Raw genomic sequence first — 22,867 nt, 5'->3', positions numbered from 1 at the left:
CACATTGCGATATTTTCACAATATGACGTAGTCTCTGGAACGGACTAATTGTATAGCTATGCGCATGGTTTGAAATGTGGTGTTTATGAATGTTTAACATTCATTTTTTGCAATTAATGTTCATATTTTCGATTTTGTTGATACTTGATACTTTGAGAAAAAAAAACTCGTAAACACAGGAACTCGTAAAGCGAGAACTGCTTGTATATGTTTCTATATTCTCCATACAGTAGAGCATCAGTTATCCGGAATAACTGATGTCAGACCTCTTCCGGTTAGCCAATTTCTTTTATTTTTGTTCACATTTTACTGTAAAAAATTGAGAAAAATAATAAATCGCACAGTTTCGGGCCTATATTATTCTTATCGAATCTGGAGCTAAACTAAACTGAAATTCACTCATGGTTTCTGAAAAAACCCAGTAGTCTATGTAATATTTTTCTAAAGCAGATTCCTGAAGGTCACAACCATAAAACAATAAAAACAATTTGCACTTTTCGGTTTATTGGGCTTTTTTTTTGTTTGTATAATCTGTTATAAACAGGTAGTAAACTCGATCTTTTGCTTATTATAATCACAATTCAATTTGAAAACATGACCACTATAACTGCAGCTTACTGTACTACCATTAATAAAAAAAAAAAAAAGAAGAAAGATCAGCTTTTCAAATTATTCTGGATAACTGACATTCTGGATAACCGACATTCTACTGTATATGCTGATTCTCCATAACATGCAAAGCTGCAGTCCCAAGTTAAAAGTTGGCCTCACAAAAGAAATATTTTTTATTTCTTATCTGTATAAAATAAAAATATGCACACATTCTCTCCTTCCCACTCCCACGAGATAAAGTTCAGGAGATATTCTTTTTTTCGGATCTAAAACAAAGTGATCATGAGAAATTTTTATTTTATACGGATATTAGCTAATTTGCATATTTCATTTCAAAAAAGATTTCATAAATTATATACATACTTTCACAGTACAGTCTTGGCTAGATGTTGCAAGGTAATGCTGCAGTGTTAAACTCCAATCCAGACCGTGTATTTTAGATAAATGGGCAGCTATATACTGAACTGGACTTGTTCCTTTCTACCATAAAAAAAAAGTCTTTAGATTATTACTAATTATCTATTAATAATAATTACAAAAATCTGAAGCAGATACCATTAATTTAACACAAATTGCAGGATACTGAAATTTATAGTTATTGAGGATGCTGAAAAACAACCATACAATCACTAGTTTTTAGTAGATGAAAGTTAAATTTTCCTGCTCTCTGACCACACCGCTCACCCAAATAACAAATGACAATAGTAACAGTGAAAAAATGATGGGTTGTGTGTGCTGGCCATATATAATGCTAACTGAGTATAAACAGAAATACTTGAGGCAAGTATCTTCCTCCACTAAAGAGGGCTGAAGACAAGAGTTCAGTAGAACCTTGAAACATTGCCAATATTTTAAACGTAGATTGATGTGGTGACACTTCAATAAATACATGCCACTGCTATTACTACTACATTTTAAAATACATTCATGTGGTATAACAGTGTTATTAGTTGTCATTTAACCTTTAATTCGTAATATCCTTCAGTGGAAGTATGATGATTTGCTATTTATTTTAAAATAACAGGTGTCCCTCAGTTAATGAAAGGAATATGTTCCTGAAACCCTTGCATCAAGAAAAACCTATTTTCCTAATTATTTCTACTTTACAATTTGAGATATATTCTTACAAAAAAAGTGTTCGTACTAAATATGATAGAACAATAACAAAAATAAATGAAAAATAAGCACATTTAATACATGAGCACACACATTTTAAGATAAAATATTAATACATAGGTTCTGTACTAAAAATAAAAAATCAAAGGTAGTACAACACAATACAAGGAATGTTAAATACAAAGCAAATTCCTTGCACACCCTGCCTTCCGCCAACCAAATAGAGGAACATACATTTTCAACGCACTACTTGAGCTATGCACATTTTTTTGTAGAAACCTCTACCAAATATATAACTGTATTATATTAGTTCTTTTTATTATAACTATATTATGCTATAGTGTTTTTAGGTGCATCACTGACAAACTACATTGCACCACTGTATAATTATGTCTATACAAGCATGTATATTCAACAGCCTGATTTGTATGGTATGCAAGCTGAAAAACCTGGAATAACTCATGGGGAAACCCTACTCCTCCACTTGAGATTGTCTAACTATTGCCCTGATTAAAAAAGCCTTCACAAATTCCTCCAGTTTATGATGAGACTTGAACTCAGACTTCTCCAAAAGTTTATGATGAGACTTGAACTCAGACTTCTCCAAATGGGTGATAAATGGCAAAACCACCATACTGTCACAGAGGACATGATTATATTATGTCCTCTATGAATGTTATATGTATCCTTATCATATATATATATATATATATATATATATATATATATTGGATATAGATCCAATATATAAGTCTACATATCAAAAGATTGAAAAGACAATCTTTTGGTCTGTAGATTACTTTCCACTGTCACCATACCTTTTCTTCCAACTAATTCACGCCACACAGATTCTATGCTGGCAGGCATAACTTGTGAATCAGCAAAGGCTCTTTTTGTGCTAAAGTTGCTTTTGATAAATAGCTTGACCCCACCACACTTTCTATCTTCCCTATCTTTCTGAAACACAGTATACACACCATAGTGGAACTCATCCCCAATTTCCAGGTGGCACTACATTTCTGTTAGCTCTATTATGTCAGCATTAGTTGTCCTAACCAGGAGTTCAAATTCACCCATTTTATTGACAGCACTCCTGACGTTACCATAGACATAGTTAAGGCTAAGTATTCTTCTGCAGTTTACTACTCTGATATACCCCTAGAAGTTTTTAGGCTTGTTTCCCTAGCTTTAACTTTTCACTCATTTTAAATGTTGCACACTCAGCTCATTTTGCTAACATCGGCTGTTGCAGCAACAAACAAGAATCCTTGAGACATGTGTAAGCATTACTTTGAAACACATCATCAGATGAATATGTGTCTATACCATTCCTCCCCGAACCCTTAAAGTATCCTCAACTATACTGGCAAAGACCCTTGCTTCACCTGTTCAAATGAATACCATCTCTAGAAAACAGAATCCTTCCACCAGTGCAAGCCACACTGATAAAAATCTCCTCCCCCCCCCCGAAGCCTTTGAAAATTTCCCCCATAAACTAGAGTCCCTCAAGTCTTGAGTTAATCCACAAAGCTTTCGGCATTTAATTCCTCATTGTGTCTGGGCAGAACTGCAGACACATACACATTCTGATCTAATTCACAGCATTTTTTCAACATGGTCTTATATTTATCCAAAAAAATCATCAGATTGTGTTGGTTTAATATCATTACTCCCCAACATAAATAATAATAATACTCTCTTTACCCATATTAAAATCTGACAATCTGTTGGTAACCTCATCCATCATTGCTCCTGGCAAACACACCCTGATTCTGATCTACATATCTTTATTACAAAAAATGTAACCCATTTAAGTGGATGGTACGTGGCAACAGAAGGGCGACTGTGGCACAACTCGCCAGTAATTCAAATGCTGGTGACAGAAGTAATGTGTCACAACACACAGTACATAGAACCCTGCTGAAAATGTAGCTGCATAGCTGCAGGCCATTCCGAGTGCCCATGCTAACCATGGTTCACCAGCGACAGTGCCTACAATGGGCTCGCAAGCATCAAAACTAGACGTTGAATGATTGGAAGGTCGTCTGGTCCAATGAATCATGTTTCCTGTTGCATCACGTGGGCAGCCAAGTACATGTGCGTTGTTTACCTGGAGAAGTGATGTCAACTAGATGCACCATGGGACGAAAACAAGCCGGTGACAGCAGTGTCATGCTTTGGGCGATGTTCTTCTGGGATACCCTGGGTCCAGTCATCCATGTGCCGGGCACTCAGAAGTCTACCACCTACCTAAACATCATTGCTGACCAGGTACACCCTTTTATGGCAACGGTCTTCCCCTCTGGCGGTGCCATCTTTCAGTAGGATAATGCGCCATGCCACACCACCCGGATTGTTCGAGACTGGTTCACAGAACATGAGGAAGACATCCAGGTATTTCCCTGGCCTCCAAATTCCCCAGACATCAATCCCGATTTGCAGCGTCTCAACCACAGACCTTACAGGAGTTAAAGGATCTGCTGGTTACGTATTGGTACCAGATACCACAAGACACATTTAGAAATCTTGTAACATCCATGCCTTGCTGGGTACGAGCTGTTTTGGCTGCACATGGAGGACCAACATCATATTAGGTAGGTGATCATAATGTTTTGGTTCATCAGTGTATGTAAGACATTGCAAGAGGGCAGTCTACATGCAAGGTGACTGATGATGTTTTCCCCTGGCCCCATGTCATAGGAGATAGCATGAACTGTAGATAACATTTTATCTGGGTCCAAGACCAAATAGTGGTATTTGAGAAGTGTGCTGGTTTGGGAAGATAAGTCAATAAATTGGTCTCTATGCCAATGAGTGAATATAATCCTGGACCCTCTGAGAAACCTTAAACAGATGACATAGAGGGTGATTTCATTATAAGGTAAGTTAAGGTAAACTGCAACCATCATCAACCCACTGCAGGATGGAAGTTTCCTCAATGATTCACGTCGAGGGAAATGGACCATAATCTGCCACGCTGGTCCAGTGCGGGTTGGCAGATTGACCATATTTAGCAGTCAAGGGTTTGAACCCCAGTCTACTCAAAGAGCACATGCTACTGCACTCCCGCTCCTGACCACCTGGCTACAGAGACCGATTTCATCATACTGGTTGATAATTATTTATTTCATTGTGCCAGACTGGTTGATTATTATATGTAGATGAACACCATCATCTGTATGGAATGACCAATGCAACATCAATCCCACAGAGAGCATGCTTGGAATAATCTTTACTCTTGTGAGATTACCTTAGCTTACCTTATGATGAAATCATCCCCTATGTTATCTGTTTAAGGTTTCTCAGAGGGTCCAGGATATCATTTCAATATCTCTGAGATTAAACTACATTCACTCATGCTACCCTCCAAAGATTTTCATAATATCTCCTAACCCATACTGAGCAGTAAGTGATAACATATGATGCATGTCATCAACTGGCATACATATGTATCAGTCATGATTTGTACTTGTGATGTTGCATATTATTATTATCTCAATGGCCGCTGTGAATATGCTCCATTTTGTAACTGTTTCTTACGTTATGGACAACAGTGTATATATTATGCAAATGACCAAGCTAAAATAAAAATAAATTCTATATGCAATGGTCACAAATGATCATACCAAATCCTAAATGAATACAATTATTTGTAAGGATAGTGATTAAAATATTAAGTTTTTACAAACAATGTGATTATATTACAATTTTTAAAAATGCCTAAGCATGTTTGATATTTTTACAGCTTTACCATGCATACATTATTAATCTCCATATTGTATTAAGCAACCAAACCCAAATAAAGAACTTACTCTTGGGTCCCAAAGCCTAATATCTCCCTCATGACAAGTTGCTAATAAATTGGGGATCATTTTATTCCATTTCACCTGAGTAGCTCCAGCTAAAAATGGGAAAGGAAATCAATATACAACATAAATGTAAATAAATGACTCACTGAATAAATTTTACCGATAGAATATACATTTATAAAAATTATTAACTTGAAAGGGAAAAAAATATATTTCTCAAAAGCAGCAAAAATGTTAGTACATTAATTTATATTTCTCTTATATGGTACCATTGTGGGAGATAGTGAACTCAATATAAAAAAATAAGAAGCATATGATATTATGTGCGAAACTCAGCAAGTACTGTACTACAACATGAGTTTGATCAGCTGAATGAAGCAAAAAAGTTTAAAAAAAAAAAAAATTAAAATCTTGCATATTATTAAGCATTAGTTTAGGCAAATGAAAAAATAAATAAATAACCATTTCACCAAAAGGGAGGAGGTCAGGCAAATAGCATGCTTGCTTATGTCATGGAAAGAATTTATGAGAAAAGAGAAAAAGTCCAAAAAAAAACTTTCCAAAGATGATCTTATAAAAGGAATATGCCAATCTGCAATGTGTCAGTGGATTGCCCATACACAACTGAACACGTATCCCTACTCTATACACATCTATATGAAGAATTTTGTCTTCTGTGATTTTTGTTAATTGAATTAATACAAATTAACAGAGGTTATCTTTTTTTCTTTGTTGTTGGCAATCTTCTAACTCAGTGGTTCCCAACCAGTGGTTTGCGAAATTTTTACAAACAAAGCAACGTTTCATGTTAGCTGCAGAATGAATACAAAACAATACAATTATCGAGTACAGATAATATCATGAATGTCTGCCATGTGGCACCACATCTGTTATACCTTTCTGAACAAACCACTGACCCAGGGGGATATACTATGGATATGTCAGAACAGCACAAAATATGTTGTAAGTGGGTAATGAGTAATAACATCAACTTCCAATAAGATGATACCTCACTACATCATTTATTAAAAACACAATGTTGAACAAGATCTGATTAGAAGTGCAAAAGTTGTTAATCATAACCTGGTTACTGCTGTTAATAATCTTCATTATTAACAATAATATATTTCCTGATATCTGGCATGGCAGGTGTGGTACAATACTTTTCCTCTAAAGTGAATCTTGTAAAGCAACTTCTTAGCATGGGGATAGATTAAAATTGCTCCTCTCACTACACACTATCAAGATAACTCACTCCTGAAAGGACTGAGTTTACTGATAGCAGATAGGCCCAAGCAGAGTGTCTAACTCAGTGATTCCCAACCGGTGGTTTGTGAAAGTGTGCCAGGGAGTTCACAATAAAAATTTTGTAATGGAATCTGCTTAGATTTACATAGGTATATTTTTGTAAACTACAAAATAGTTTAATATTCATTTATACAGTTCAGTTCAAAATTTATATTTAGTTGTGGTTTGGGTCACGAACCCTTACATAGTGAGCATGCGTGACAGGATGTTGGTGGGGAGAGATTGAGTGTGAACATGACGATATGTATTGCACCTATGTAGATAAATGGGCCTGTAGTAAGGGATTTCATGACAATAAATAATTACTGTATTGTTCGATCCAGAAAGTTTATCATTTATTAAACTTTCTGGATCAAACAGTATAGTACTTATGTATTGCACCGTTTGGCTGTGGTAAAGGGGTTATAAAAAATTATAACTAATAATAAACAAAAATAGAATAGAGTAAAATGAAATTAAATTTAAAGTAAAGAATTGCCAACGAAAGAAACCACATCTTCAGTACGCCATGTTAAATAAGTTTTCCATTCTAAATTTTTTTCATTCTCAAAGGCCGTTGTTGTGTAAAGGCACTTAATAATAATTTTATATTATTATGCAATATCGCTTATAAAAACATAGTACTGGAAATATTTTATAATAGAAATTCAGAACTATTATACAATTTCAGAGAATACAGACTTAGTAGTTCATGATAAAAATATTATATTGAAAGGGGTTCAATTTAATATTTGAAAAAAGGTTGGAAACTGCTGTTCTAACTCAATATTATTTCTTTTTATTTAATAATATCCTCTACATTATTTATGTATCACTTTATCTAATTTCATCACCTTCCGGAATTCCAAAAAATTTCTTAAATTTCAGCTTTCATAAGAAAGCTGAAAAACTGAGAAATTATGCTATGAAATCCAAGTTGATTTTTTGATCACAGCAAGTTTTACAAAATGAACATGCACGCACAAGTAAATGAGGAGAGCAAATCAATGGTTAATTTGAAAGGATAAAATTTTGTTAGACCAACTTAAAGCCGAGAATTAGGGTTGAATTTGAAAGTGTCTGCAATTCTGCCCAGACACGATAGGAGGGAGTATATGATGAGAGCCTTGTCGATCAATTCGGCCCTGGAAAGATTGTGCAAGGCTCAAGGGGTAGAATTTTTTTCAGCCTGGACTGTACTTGTTAACAGGAGAGATTGCTTCTACAGGGATGGGATACACTTAAATAGAAAGGGTGCAAGAATATTTGCTGATGTTATCGAGGCAGTGTAAGGTGGGTCGGAAAACTGCTAGCTTGGGGGGAGACAAAGACCAATAGATTGACAGTAGCCACTGGCAGAGGTGAAAGAGATTCTTGCACTGCTTCTATTAGAATGAGCAGAAGCCTGAAAAACAAGATGCATGGTATTTCAGAGACTGCTGGGAGCCATTGCGGTACAAGTAAACACATGGGTTGTGTTAGGGTAGCTAAGAATAGAAACAGGTGCAGGTATACTTGTGTGTACACCAATGCTAGCAGTTTAGTAAATAAATTTGATGAATTTGAGGTATTACTCAAAACATCAAAGGCAGATATTGTTGGGATATCAGAGACGTGGTGTCACACAGATATAAGGGATGCAGAACTGCAATTTGGGGAGTACAACGTCTACAGAAAGGATAGACAGGATAGGAAGGGGGGAGGGGTTATGCTATTAGTTAAGAAACACATAAAAACCAAGGAAGTGAAGCCAGTCGACATCGCTGGACAGTGCAGTGTTGAGTCAGTTTGGTGTGACATAAGCATTGGGAGATCAAAATTGAGAGTAGGAGTGTGCTATAGGCCTAATGACTCCGATGAGTATAATAAGGAACTGTACAGGGAAATAGAGTGGGCCAGTAAATCAGAGAGTCTTATAATGGGAGATTTTAATTTCCCAGATATTGACTGGAATTTGGGGGCTGGTTACTCACACGCTAGCAGGGCTTTTGTGGATTTATTGGATGATTGTTTTCTACATCAGCTTGTTCGGGAGGCAACTAGAGGGAGTAATACTCTTGATTTGATTATCAGCAGTGATTCTTCATGCATTAAGAATCTGCAGATAAATGAACCACTAGGTGGCAGTGATCACAGTGTGCTGAAGTGGGATTTACTCAAAGAGGTAACTACCATTAGGGGTAAACGGAAGAGTTATTGCTTCCGTAAAGGCGACTACGATGGACTGAGACAGTATTTAAATTCTATACAGTGGGACCAACTGATGATGTTACCAACAGCAAATTCAAAATGGGAAGCATTCAAAGAACTTATCTTGGAAGCTACTAGGCTTTACATACCAACTAAGAAATATTGTTCAAGGTTTAGGCCAAAATGGATGTCAGATGAACTAATGAGGCATATGGCAGAGAAGAAAAATGCATGGGATACTTACAAATTAACACATGACACAGAAGCCTATGATAGATACAAGTTGATATGCAACCAAGTTACAAAGGAGGTTAGGCAGGCGAAGGCAGATTACGAGAAATCCTTGGCAAGGGATGCAAAGAAAAACAGCAAAGAGTTCTTTACTTATGTAAACTCTAGAAGGAAGGGGATGAATCAGATTGGTCCACTTGATATTGATGGGTCAACTGTTGATGATCCTGCTCAGGTAGCTAACAAACTAAATGAATATTTTGCATCGACATTCACACATGAGGAGTTATTCAGCAAGGGGAATGCCAGAGGTGTATTCAACTCTAGCAGTAAGCTACAGAATCTTGAAATAACTGGGAGTAAAGTGGAGGAGAAACTGTTGAAGATAAACACAAGAAAGGCACCCGGGGTGGATGGGATCTATCCAGTTATATTAAAGGAGGCAGCAAAGGAAGTAAGCAAACCCTTAGCCATAATTATGAGAGCTTCCTTGGACTCAGGGGAGGTACCCATAGACTGGAAATGTGCAAATGTGACTCCAATTCACAAAGGAGGATCAAAGGCTGACACAAGTAATTATAGACCTGTGAGCTTAACTTCTGTTCCAGGAAAATTAATGGAGGCACTGGTTAAAGAAGCACTGCAGGATCATTTAGACAAGACTTCAGTTATAGCTCAGACACAGCATGGTTTTGTTAAGGGGAAGTCTTGCCTGACCAACTTGATTGGATACTATGATGCAGTCACAAAAGAACTGGATGCAGGGAATAACTTTGATATTATATACTTGGATCTTAGAAAGGCTTTTGATACTGTTGCACATGGAAGACTGCTACACAAATTGGAGCAGTGTGACATTGGAGGCAAATTGCTGCTATGGATAAAGGGGTGGTTGAGGGGGAGAAGACAGAGAGTGGTAATCAATGGACACTGCTCATCGTGGACTAATGTTATTAGTGGAATCCCTCAGGGCTCAGTGTTGGGTCCATTATTGTTTTCTGTATTTATAAATGATATTGATGATGGTATATCAAGCTTAATGTCCAAGTTTGCAGACGATACAAAGGTTGGCAGGGTTGTCAAGGACACTACTGACACTATGCTGCTGCAACAGGATCTGGAAAGGTTGAGCAGATGGGCTGAGAGGTGGCAAATGAAGTTTAACATTGACAAATGTAAAATACTACACATGGGAAACAGCAATCCCAGAGCAACGTATCAACTCTGTGGTACTACATTGACAGTGGTAGAGAATGAAAGGGACTTGGGGGTGGTTGTGCAGGCAGATATGAAGTTCTCTGAGCAGTGCAGACGGGCTGCAAGAGTAGCTCATGGAGTATTGTCAATGATATACAGGAATTTTTCCAGCAGGGATAAGGAGGTGATTATTCCATTGTATAAGGCAATGGTCAGGCCACACCTAGAGTACTGTATACAGGTCTGGAGGCCTCATTTCAAGAAGGATGTAGAGCTGCTGGAACGAGTACAGAGAAGGGCAACAAGATTAGTGAATGGAACAAAGGGGTGCTCTTACGAAGAAAGGCTTAAGTTTTGCAAATTACAGTGTCTGGAGACTAGGCACCAGCGCGGTGATCTGATAGAGGTGTATAAAGCCTTGAATGGTTTAAGCATGCTCAATGCTGATGGGATTCTTCCTCTAGCTCAGAAAAATCACCTGAGAGGGCATAAATTCAAATTGAGGAAAGACAGATGTAGGATAGACGTGCGGAAATTTGCCTTTAGCCAGCAGGTGGTTGGTTGGTGGAACAGACTTCCATCCCTTGTGGTGGAGGTTGATAGCCTAAATAAGTTTAAGGCTCAGCTGGACAGGTATTTTGAACGAACAGAGGGGTGAAGTGGAAGTGGGTTTTTTTTTTTTTTTTTTTTTTTTTTGGCTGATGCTGCATAAGCTTGCTTTCTTGCATCAAATGCCTCTACTAATGCTAATGCTAACTTCTGGAGGTAATAGACACTACTGAGAAGAAACACACTACAGTAGCATAATCAACATAAAATATTTTAACTTCATTTGAAGACACTGATTTCAAGAAGAGAGTATTCTGTGTAAAAGACATTTTTGTTTGCTTATGGAACTATGGTATGTTGTTTCGAATTTCTGTCAAAGTAACTAAGGCTACACTGAGGAATCAGTGGTATATACGAATTCAAACATGTGGTATGTGTAATTCTGCACTTGCCATTTGGCTACCTTGATTAAAATTTTTCACACAGCCTAAGTAACCTAACCAGGTCTTGTTGAAATATCATAATCTGATTATTGTTGGTAACGATCTTCATTATTAACAATGAAACACTACTCACCTTCATATCATTAGCAAACACTGATATTAAATTTGTAATGCCATCAAGACATATGAAAAAAGGAAAAGGGGAAAATTCCTCACGCTCAAAAAATCGAATGCAGGCCTTTTTATAAGGTGTGGAATAATAGCAACTATAATTACTGTGCTAGCCACAAGGACCAAATCTACAATATAACAGTTTGTTATTTACTATTTATGCACAGTTTCCAGTTTGTTTATCAATATTTTCATTTTTACTTTTCAAAGTGAACTTATAATTTGATACATACTATATATATATTAAATAGTTTTTTATAAAATGGCTTAGGTATTTTACATCAAAAATTTGAATAAAATAATTCTCAACTATTTTTTCATAACTTTCCCCACCATTAGCACAAATAACAGTTTTTAGAATTAGCCACATAGTGCAATGAAGCCACATGCTTTTGCTGTACTGAAAAAAAAAAAAAGTAAATAAGAAAATTCAAACCAAATTATGCACTACCCTCCTTACATAGGCAACTATCCAGTTGGCTGTTGAATTTCTTCAGTGTCAGTTTCAACTACCTGCTGAGACAACTTGCTCCAGTAATCAACAATTCACTGGCTAGAAGAAAACTTCCTACAATCCAGTCTAAACCTGGTTCCCTGTAATTTGAAGTTATGGTTTGTAGTTCTGGAATTCTTTATAACAGTGAAAATAAAATTCTGCCTTAATTCATTTTACTAACCCCTCTCAGAGCCTTATAAACCTTAATCAGGTCCCCTCTAAGGTGCCTGGTTGCCAAGCTCTATAATTTACATGATTGAAGTCTCCTCATATGATTTCTCTCTTTTTCTGATCTTGCCATGCAGGTTGCCCATCTTTGGATCCTTTCAAGAAGCTCAATGTCTTTTTTTTCTTTTTTTTCCAGATGAGGTCTTCATACTTGGACAGTATCCCAATTGTGGTCTAACAACTGCCTTATACAGTGGGATTACGACATCCCTATCTCTAAAAGATATTGTTTGATAAATAATCAGTAGGACACCATGAAAGCTTTCCCGACTGCCTGTTTACACTGCTCAGAAAGCTTCATATCTGCCAGTATCACAATTCCAAGATCCCTATCTTCCTCTACTGTTTTTAAATATCAACCCCACCAAGTGTGCAAGTTATTTTAGGGTCACTATTCCCCAAGTGACCTTGCATTTTGCTGCATAAAACATAGCTGCCACTTTTCTGACAATACTTGAAACTTGTTCAAGTCGTCCTGAAGGAGCGCTGCTTAGTACTGATCATTAACAACTCTCCCAATCTTTATATGTCATCTCTTTTACTACATAACAGAATATTTCAATTCCCAATGTTAATGAAATTAAAAAAATAAAATATATTTTCTGTTTATATTCCAGGACAGTTACATAAGGGTCAGAGAAGTCTGCACAATAAAGATTATAAGAACATTACCATATTTTGTTGTATCACATGGATTTGAACCAATGGTATTTGTAACTCTTTACTTGCCATCTGGCTATCTTGACTGATATTTTTCAGTCTGAATAATCTATCCAAATCTTGTTGAAATAAAATATAGGTAGTGTGGAGATAGTGTAACATTGATAACAATCTTCACTATTAATATTATACTAATCACCTTCATATCATCAATAACACAAACATTAAATTTTTAATACCATACAAGATTACAGGATAAAAGAAACACATTAAAACACCATGTTATGTGGGAAAAAAAAACATTTATTAGAAGATGCTAATACTTGAAAATCAACTGCAAACTTTTTCCCAGCATGACCAGCAGTATGTAGGGTTCACTAAAGCATACGTGCATTTGTCAACATTACTGATGCAGCAGCAGTTGGGCCCCTCTGTGTTAAAAACACAGTCTCACTAAACCTGATAGGTGCCTAAATTTGTTTTTTGTTTCTGGAAAGTTTTTTTTTTTTATTTTGTTTTCAGTGCAACAATATTTCTATTCTTAATGGATCACATTAATTATTGTATTTAATTTTTAAATATAAAAAATTTAAATATTTAAAAAATGTTCTGTTTACAAATTATTTTAAGAAAAAACAAAAATATATATATATATTAATACTGCTGAAAATGAAAAAGGAAAGTTAGTCAAAATATAAACATGAAATTAACAGTCAATTCCATTTTCCAATTCAGAGAACTGTTGAGAGTGAAATTTAAACAAGTTTTTAAAATTTTCAACAAGTTTTTTGAAATAAACAAAGAAATAAAAAATAACAATAGTAGTACTAGGCGGGCATATGATGCAAGAAAGCAAGCTTATAGGGAATCAGTCAAAAAAAAAAAAAAAAAAAAAAAACATTTCACACATCTATTCCCTCTAAAAGTTTGTCCTGTTCCTCCTTGAATTTTTTTTAAGCTATCAACCTCCATAACGACAGATGGAAGTTTGTTCCAGCAATCAACTACCTGCTTGGTAAAAGCAAATTTCCCCATATCTATTCAACAACTGACTTTCAACAATTTGAATTTATGTCCCCTCAGGATAGTAATCTGAGTAAGAGGAAGAATCTCATCAGAATTGAGCCTGCTCAACCAATTCAAGGCCTTATACACCTTAATCAGATCACCTCTCAGGTGCCTAGTCTCTAGACACTGCAATTTGCAGCACTTAAGTCTTGCTTGGTAAGAGTACCCCTTTGTTTCCCTCACCAATCTTGTTGCCCTTCTCTGTACTTGCTCAAGCAAACTCCACATCCTTCCTAAAATGAGGCCTCCAGACTTGTATACAGTACTCAAGGTGTGGCCTGTCCATTGCCTTATACAAAGAGATAATCACCTTCTTGTCTCTGGTAGCAAAATTCCTATATATCATTGACAATACCCCATGACCTGCTCTGGCAGGCTGTCTGCACTGCTCAGAAAACTTCACATCTGCCTGCACAATTACTCCCAGGTCTTTTTCATTTTCTATCACCTTAAGTGTAGTACCACACAGTTGGTACGTTTCTCTTGGGCTACCCACATGCAGTACTTTGCATTTGTCAATGTTAAACTTCAGTTGCCACTTCTCAGCCCATCTGTCCAACTTTTCTAGATCCTGTTGCAGTAGCACACTGCCATTACTGTTATCAACAACCCTGCAAACCTCTGTATCATCTGCAAACTTGGACATTAAGCCTGATACCTTCATCAATATCACTGATAAATACTCAAAACAACAGTTAGCTCAACACCAAACCCTGGGGGACTCCACTAATAACATTAGTCCACGAAGAGCAGCATTCATTGATTACCACTCTGTCTTCTCCCACTCAATCATCCTTTTAACCATTTGTAGCAACTTACCCTTAATACCATACTGCTCCAATTTGTACAGTAGTCTTCCATGCACAACAGTATAAAAGCTTTCCTGAAATCCAAGTATATGATATTAAAATTATTTTTTGCATCCAGTTCCTTTGTAACCACATCATAATTCCAATCAAATTTGTCAGACAAGACTTTCCCTTAACAAATCCATGCTGTGTCTGAATTATTACTGCAGTCTTGTCTAGATGATCCTGCAATGCTTCTTTAACCAGTCTCTATTATTTTCCCAGGAACAGAAGATAAACTAACAGATCTGTAATTACTTGTATCCCCCTTTGTGAATTGAGGATACATTTGCACATCTCCAGTCCGTAGGCACTTCCCCTGAGTCCAGGAATTCTCTCATAATTATGGCTAAAGGTTTGCTTACTTTCTTTGCCACCTCCTTTAATATAACTGGATAGATCCCATCCACCCCAGGTGCCTTTCTTATGTTTCATTTCAACAATTTCTCCTCCACTTTGCTCTCAGACCGACCAACTGGTTTCACTTAAACCTGTTAGTCGGTTGTTACTATAAAATATATAGTGATAAGTAAAGAAGTCATTGCTGTTTTTCTTAGTATCCTTTGCCAAATATTTCTCGTAATCTGCATTCGTTTGCCTAACCTCCTTTGTGACTTGATTACAGATAATAAATAAGATAAATAACAAATGAAGCAAGAAACCGTTTCAAATCAATAATAATTGAGAAAAAACACATTTTTTTAACAAATAAACATAAAACAAAAAGGAACTACTATTCTCCATAGCAGATGCCTCTGCATATGTCAGCTGATGTGCCAATTTCAAACTACATGCCAGCCATGTGTTGTTTACAAGACCCTCAATGAGAACACTAGCAGGTTAACTAATAGAACGTTTTCTTCACAAAGTTAGAGAACATTACTGGTGGGTAACCTTGAACTAGAATGGCAATTATTCAATGTGCAATCAAAACGCTGAAGTGGAATCCACAAGGTATCATGAAACTACAGGGCACAAAAAGTTACAGCTGTTTTGAAGACCTTCTCAGGTTCTTTTCATTTTGAATTCTGAGTAAACATTTTTTTATTTTCAAACATCTCAAACAAAATTTAGGAAGGTAGAAAAAAATTCAGATTTTTAATCTTTAATTAATGATTAATATGCACCATATTTTCAAAGGGCAACTGTCAGGTCCTGCACAACTGGCACCGAGTTAAAGAATATTAAGAACAATAAGAAACCAAACAATAAATTTTGTGGGGATCTATATGTGATACTGATTCATGATGAGCAATAGCCATTTATAACCACAGTCAGCTTTTCACAATTGCACAATTCTTTTATCCACTGTAGTAACTTACCCATAATACTACATTGCTCCAATTGATACAAAAGACATTGTCTTTCACAACAGTATAGCAACTTCAGCACTTGACACTCAATTTACAGAGGTCTGGGTTAAAATCCTATCAGAGACTGGAGGAATCCTCAATGGTCTCCTCAAGTAGGGTTGCAATCAGCCAATCTTAGGTGGAAGGGGTTGTTTTTCCCACAAGGTTATTCCAGGATTTCATCCCATATAACATACAGATTGGTCCATGAACATACAATATAACCCATCAGTGCCTAAGATGTTAATATCGTTTGTGTGGGTATGAATTAAAACCCTTATTTAAGTTGAAATAAAATTTTCCAAAATCAATCTTTAGAACCAGTTTTTTTAACAGGATGCTCATATTGTTGTTTTGGGTTTGATGAACTTGCTCCTTCCTTTAATATTAACTTGATAGATTCCTTAAGTTCCTAGTGCTCTGTCCACTTTTAAGAGAAAATCTTTTCCAGTCTCTTTTTCGGTGATTGCATTTAACAATCACCGAAAAAGTATTTAACTTCAAGTATATGTTAGCTAGGACACCACTAGTATCCTCAAGATTAAAAACTTATACATGCATGACTGTCACTAAAAATATTCTGATTCATATTTAAATAAATACATATTAATATACACATGAACATAAAATATTTATGGAATGTTGAAGTAAAATCATTAAGGATTTTAACTTACCAACAGCAGATAACGATATAGTTGGCTTTCGAGGCTCTCTAGCATAATGAAATAAAAATAATATATAAAAGCAAAGTACAGAATAAAAAAAAAGATTAAAAAAATATATATACAGGGTATTTCAATTAAAATGCACTGGTCTCTTTTCAGTGATTGCAAAAAAATATTCAAATTTTTTTTTTTTTTTTTTTTTTTATGTGAACCCCAAACACGAGAGGTATTAGAACCTATAGTACTTAGTACCGTGCTTGGGTTGGAGGTTGAGAAGACGAAAGAAGATATTTGTTGACATTGGACTTGAACTTCTGTAGATTGTAATTTTCAGGAAATACGTATGAAGGAAGGTTGTTCCAGAAAACGGCAGTTGAATGAATAAATGAGGAAGATGAAAAGTTGGTTCTGTGGGTTTGAAGTTGGACAGTAAATGGATGTTGGCTGGTGGCGGCACGTGTTCGGACTGTTTTGAAACAGAGAGCGGGAATTATAGAAGCCAATTCAGAAGAACAGTGCCCATGGAAATAACTGTAGAAGAGGCATGCAGCAGAAACAGTACGTCTATGAGAAAGCGAGTGTAGAGACTCTGTTAGAGATGAATCATTAATTAACCTAACTGCCCTCTTCTGAATGGAATCAAGAAGCCTGAGAGAGGTTTTGGGGGCACCACCCCAAATGTGGGAACAATATTCCATGGCAGGGCGGATTTGCGATTTATACAGAGTGAGCAGCTGTTTGGAAGAAAAGTAACGCCGAGAGCGAAAGAGAAAACCAAGTTTTTTAGATGCAGAGGAAGCAATATTTGTAATGTGCTTGTGCCAAGAGAGATTAGAAGTCAAGGTAATCCCCAAAAGAGATATATCCTTTTGCCTAGAAATTGGAGTGTCACTAAAGATAAGCATAGGAGCAGAAGAATCCTTTTTGCGAGATATAAGACAAGACTGAGTTTTAGAAGGGTTGAAATCAACTAAGTTGTCTTTGCCCCACTGGAGAATTACCTGAAGATCGGCATTTAAGGAATTGGTAGCAGATTTTCGAGAAATTGAAGCTGATTGAGCAGGGCAAGGTTTCTCAAAATGGAAAGTTGAATGCAATGTGCTATCATCGGCAAAACTATGGATAGGATTTCCAGTCAATGGAAGAAGGTCATTGATATACAAGAGGAAAAGAGTGGGGGAAAGAACTGAACCTTGGGGGACACCGGCATTAGTGGAGAAGTTAGAAGACAGAGAGCCATCTACCATCACCCTCAGTGAGCGATCAGAGAGAAAACTGGATAACCAATTACTAAAAACAGTTGGCAAACCATAAGATGGAAGCTTGTTTAGAAGACCTTTATGCCAAACACGATCGAAAGCCTTTGAGATGTCAAGAGCAACTGCTTGTGTTTCACCGAACCTTTCCATTGAAGTAGTCCATAAATGGGTAACATAAGCCAGAATATCACCAGTGGATCGACACCGACGGAATCCATACTGGCGATCGTTGATCAGACGGAAGGTTTCTAGGTAGTTTAAGAGTTGGCGGTTAATTGATTTCTCCAGTACTTTAGAAAGAGTAGAAGTAATTGCAATGGGACGATAATTGGATGGGAGGGATTTGTCACCCTTTTTAGGAACTGGCTGGATATGAGCAAATTTCCAAGCAGAAGGAAAAACACCTTTGGAATAAGAAAATGAAAAAAGGCGGCAAAGAATAGGAGTAAGTTCAGGAGCACAGATTTTGAGAACAAGTGGAGAAATACCATCAGGACCTGGAGCTTTCTTAGCATCAAGATTCATCAAAATCCTTCTGATATCCTTTTGACAGAAGACCACAGGAGGCATTGAATGGACCGTGTTGGGAATGGTGGGAGGTGTTTTACCAAGTTCATTAATACATGAGCTGGAAGAAAAATGGGATGCTAGCAGGTCAGCTTTATCCTTGGCTGAAGTGACAACAGAACCATCTGGTTTGGTCAGAGGTGGAAGCAGAGATGGGCAAAAGTTGCGGCCAATAGCTTTGGCAAGAGACCAGAATGCTCGGCTACCATTAGGGCAAGAAGCAAGTTTTCTACTCTTAGCCTGTTCAAACTCTAGTTTGGACTGATTAATAACTGCTTTACAATTGTTGCGAGCTTTGGTGTAGGCAGAAAATGAAACTGAAGAATTAGAAACAAGCCAATTACGATATGCAACATTCTTCTCTTGAACAGCCTTAGCACATTTATTGGAAAACCAAGGTTTAGATAAAGGACGAGATTTTAAAGTGGAGTGTGGGATAAAGGATTCCATTCCTGCAAGAATAATTTCACTGACACGATCTGAGCAAACGTTGACATCAGGAGTTTTGAAACAGTAATCCGACCAAGGAAAAGAAGAAAAGAAGTCTCGCAGGTCATCCCATTTTGCATTCTTGTAATGCCAAACAACACGAGGTTGGGAATAGCCATGAGATAAAGGTTCCATTGGAGAAGAGACAATCACCAAGTTGTGATCTGAAGTGCCTAAAGGACCTCTCACTTCGACCGTGTACTTAGAAGGGTTGTTTGTGAGAAAAAGATCAAGCGTATTGGCTGTATGATTAGGATTGTCCGGTATTCTTGTAGGTAAATGAACAATCTGTGCTAGGTCATTAGTAATTGCAAAAGCCTCAGCATCTCGACCTGCTGGGTCGGTGTGACTAGAAAACGGAAGCCAGCTGGAGTTGTGAACATTAAAATCACCAAGGAAAATTACCTCACTGTTAGGAAAGTTGGACTGGAGAAAGTCAAGTTGCAACGAGAGGAAGTCAAAGAGCTCCAAGTGATTAGTGGAGTTGGGAGAACGGTAGAGACAACAGATGAATTTGACACAATGAGGTAGAGAGATTTTAAGCCAGAGAAGATCAAAGAGAGGAGATTCCAAATTGCCAAGTCTCTGACAGGGAATATCAGAACGGACATATGCACAAGTACCACCTTTGAGGCGAAAGGAATCATACAGCGAATAATTCGGGCATCTGAGATGAACAGTAGTTGAATCAGCCGATAACTGAGATTCTGTCAGAAAAAGTACATGGGGTTTGGCAGACTGCAAGTGGAAATGGACATCGTTGAGATTAGAATTGAGACCACGTATATTTGTGAAATGAATTAGGAAATCCTTGGGAGGTTTAGATCTTTTCGCAGATAAGCTTGTTCTATTAGTTTGACAATTCATGGTGTATTCAATAGTAAGAAAAAGTGGGTGGGACATGCTGTATGAAGTAATGAAATTTTTGGATATGGCGTACATGTGGGAAGAATATACCCAGATCCTTGACATAACGTGGCCTCGACAATGCTCCCCGCATACACACTACTCGGACTTCCTCCAGTCACTATCTGGCAGAGTAGAGGTAGCAAGATTATACACTAGCTGATCCGGAAGCCACCTAGAGAGTTACCAATAGGTTCGGTCCGGTGTACTAACTAGCGGCCGGCCTGCGAAAACCGTTTTAGAGCTGTACCCTCGAAATGTAAGGAATATTGGATCTCGCCACAACGTTCATCATAACCTCAAAAGTCATCAATCATACTGCATGATGGAAGAGATAGGGAAGGGTTGACCGGAACTTAGCTCTAGAGACTAAACATGGGTTCCACCACTTCAAGCCTCCAATAAGCAAAGTGGTGGTATTTCACCGGTTGATGAGAGTCATCTACCACCTAGTACTGCCTGGTAACATAGAGGGGCGGCATTCCTCCATGTGGTGTGGGCGCCACACCTCGACCCCTGCTTACGTTGGTTCACACCTGGGTGGTCACCCACCATGTGCTTGTGCATGGAGGTTATACCCAGGATTACTAACAGTCCCACCATCGTGAAGGTGCAAGCAGAGGATTTGGTTGTCACAGACCGTCCGGACTTCGCCGAAATTGGGTCCACTTGACTTGAGTGTCACCCGAATATCAGTTCCATCAGCGTTTTAGACTCCCAGGTAGCAAGTACAGCTTGTCTGGCATATCTGAGAGAATGTCTGTGACAACCTCAAGGACCAAATTCAAGTATGTGTTAGCTAGGACACCACTAGTATCCTCAAGATTAAAAACTTATTCATGCATCTTGTTTATTTTTAGGTTCAGGTTATTTGTCATCTGGAACATTTTTCATATTTGGACTAAAATTTTTGAACTTGATGTTAAACTTGGACTGAGTATTACAATTTCTAAACTTGAATTTTTCCTAATCAACTGCTTTTTTATTAATGGGAAAATCGTTCCCCATTCTCAGTTTAGTCTAAAAACATCATTGGTACTTCTGAAATTAACATACATAGATTTTATTCTTATAGGCACGTTTAGCTGTACAAGAACAGCTGCGTGTTGTATCTTCTCTTGCAAATAATGACAAAAGAAATAAACATTCAAAAGAATTATATTAAAAAACTTCTGGGATAGAAAGCAGTAATTTCATGAAACCGAAGTTTAAGGAAAAAACATATGTACAGTAACAATGAATTCATTATTGAGAATTCATTGTTATAAACAAAAGTATAAACAAAATGGGAATGGATATTTTTTGCTTAGCTTTGCAATTTTGGCCGTTTGTTATCAAAGCTCAGTAATCAGTAACATTCAACAACATTGTATAACTGCTGCTATTATTTCCACAAATTAAAGGTAATGTAACTAATAACTTATTTCGTACTTGGATCGAAGAACAAATGAGTGGGTATTGAATAAAATTGACAGGCCTAAAATTCTTTTCATAGCATCAACAAAAGAAAACTCAAGTGTTTTGGTCATATATTACGAAGAGAAAACTTTATGTTGAAGAATATAATGGAAGGAAAAACCGAAGGGAAGAGGTGCAGAGGAAGACCTGCAACTAGGTGGAAGGATGGGTTCAGTGAACTTCTGGGCATGACACTTTGCGATGCTGCTCATATAGCACACGATCAATGCAGTTGAAGGAATTTGTTGGTGGCCACAACAGCTCCTCAGGGAGCCATGTGACTGGAAGAGCTAACAACTACAATAGCATATTCAAATAATTTTAATATTGTATTAGAGAACAGCAGATACACACCACACAAATAATTAATAACATTTACTTGTTTATACAAGAGACTGCAGGCAGCATAGTTTCAAAAAAAAGCCAACATGTAATTTAAATGTTATTCATAAACTCAATGTGGCCTGCCTCTGGCAATACAACATGGAATCATTAAGGAAAGATGTCAGACTAATCTGACCGGCTACTGTGACATAGTAACAAAGGAACTGGATGCAAAAATATTATTATTGCTGCATATACTTATGTTTCAGCAAAACTTTTGATACAGTTCAACAGGCTAGACTGCTATACAAATTGGAGCAGCGTGACATTAGGAGAAAGTTAATGCTATGGATAAGTAACAGAAGGCAGAGAGGGGTTATTAATAGGCATTGCTCTTTGTGGACTAATGTTATTATTGGACTCTCTCATGGTTCAATGCTGGGTTCTTTATTGTTTTCAATGTTTTTCAATAATTGTCAAAGATTTCAGATGATACTAAGGTTGACAGGGTGGTTAATGACAAACTAAGGCATACTACTACAGCATAACCTAGAAAAATTAGGCAGATGGGCTGAGAAATGGCAACTGAAGTTTAACATTGATAAATGTGAGGTGCTACATATGGATAGCAGCAATTCCAGAATAACACACCAATTAGGTGGCACAACACTCAAGATGGTGCCACCTAATTGAACAGTCTGACAAAGTTTTCTGAGCAGCGTATACAGACTGCTAGGGCAGCTCATGGGGAATTTTGGCTGCAGGGATTTGATTTGATTTGGTTTTTAATGGCACATTGGGCTGCAGGGACAAGGAGGTGATTTTCCAGTTGTATAACACATTCATTAGGCTACATCTTAGGTACTGCACACAGGTCTGGAAGCTTCTTTTAGGAATGATGTGGATCATTGGAATGGGTGCAGAGAAGAGCAACAAGATGAG

The 22,867-nt window shown here is 37.1% G+C and overlaps 1 protein-coding gene across 4 annotated transcripts in view; it reads right to left on the bottom strand.

The window, feature by feature from the left end:
- Wdr59 (WD repeat domain 59) overlaps positions 1 to 22,867 on the bottom strand; it is a 350,259-nt gene that overhangs the window by 265,472 nt on the left and 61,920 nt on the right. For all 4 annotated transcript variants that reach the window (XM_090376889.1, XM_090376890.1, XM_090376891.1 and 1 more), the window contains exons 6-8: positions 16,932 to 16,969; positions 5,541 to 5,629; positions 976 to 1,092 (exon numbers count right to left, since the gene is read on the bottom strand). In XM_090376889.1, the coding sequence (XP_090233015.1) occupies positions 976 to 1,092; positions 5,541 to 5,629; positions 16,932 to 16,969 (244 nt within the window). The remainder of the gene's footprint in view (positions 1 to 975; positions 1,093 to 5,540; positions 5,630 to 16,931; positions 16,970 to 22,867) is intronic.

The sequence above is a fragment of the Mastigoproctus giganteus genome, chromosome 7 (assembly GCF_048544385.1).
Source record: "Mastigoproctus giganteus isolate SK-2022 chromosome 7, ASM4854438v1, whole genome shotgun sequence".
In the NCBI taxonomy this organism is placed as follows: Eukaryota; Metazoa; Arthropoda; class Arachnida; order Uropygi; family Thelyphonidae; genus Mastigoproctus; species Mastigoproctus giganteus.
This window is presented reverse-complemented; position numbering and strand designations above follow the sequence as displayed.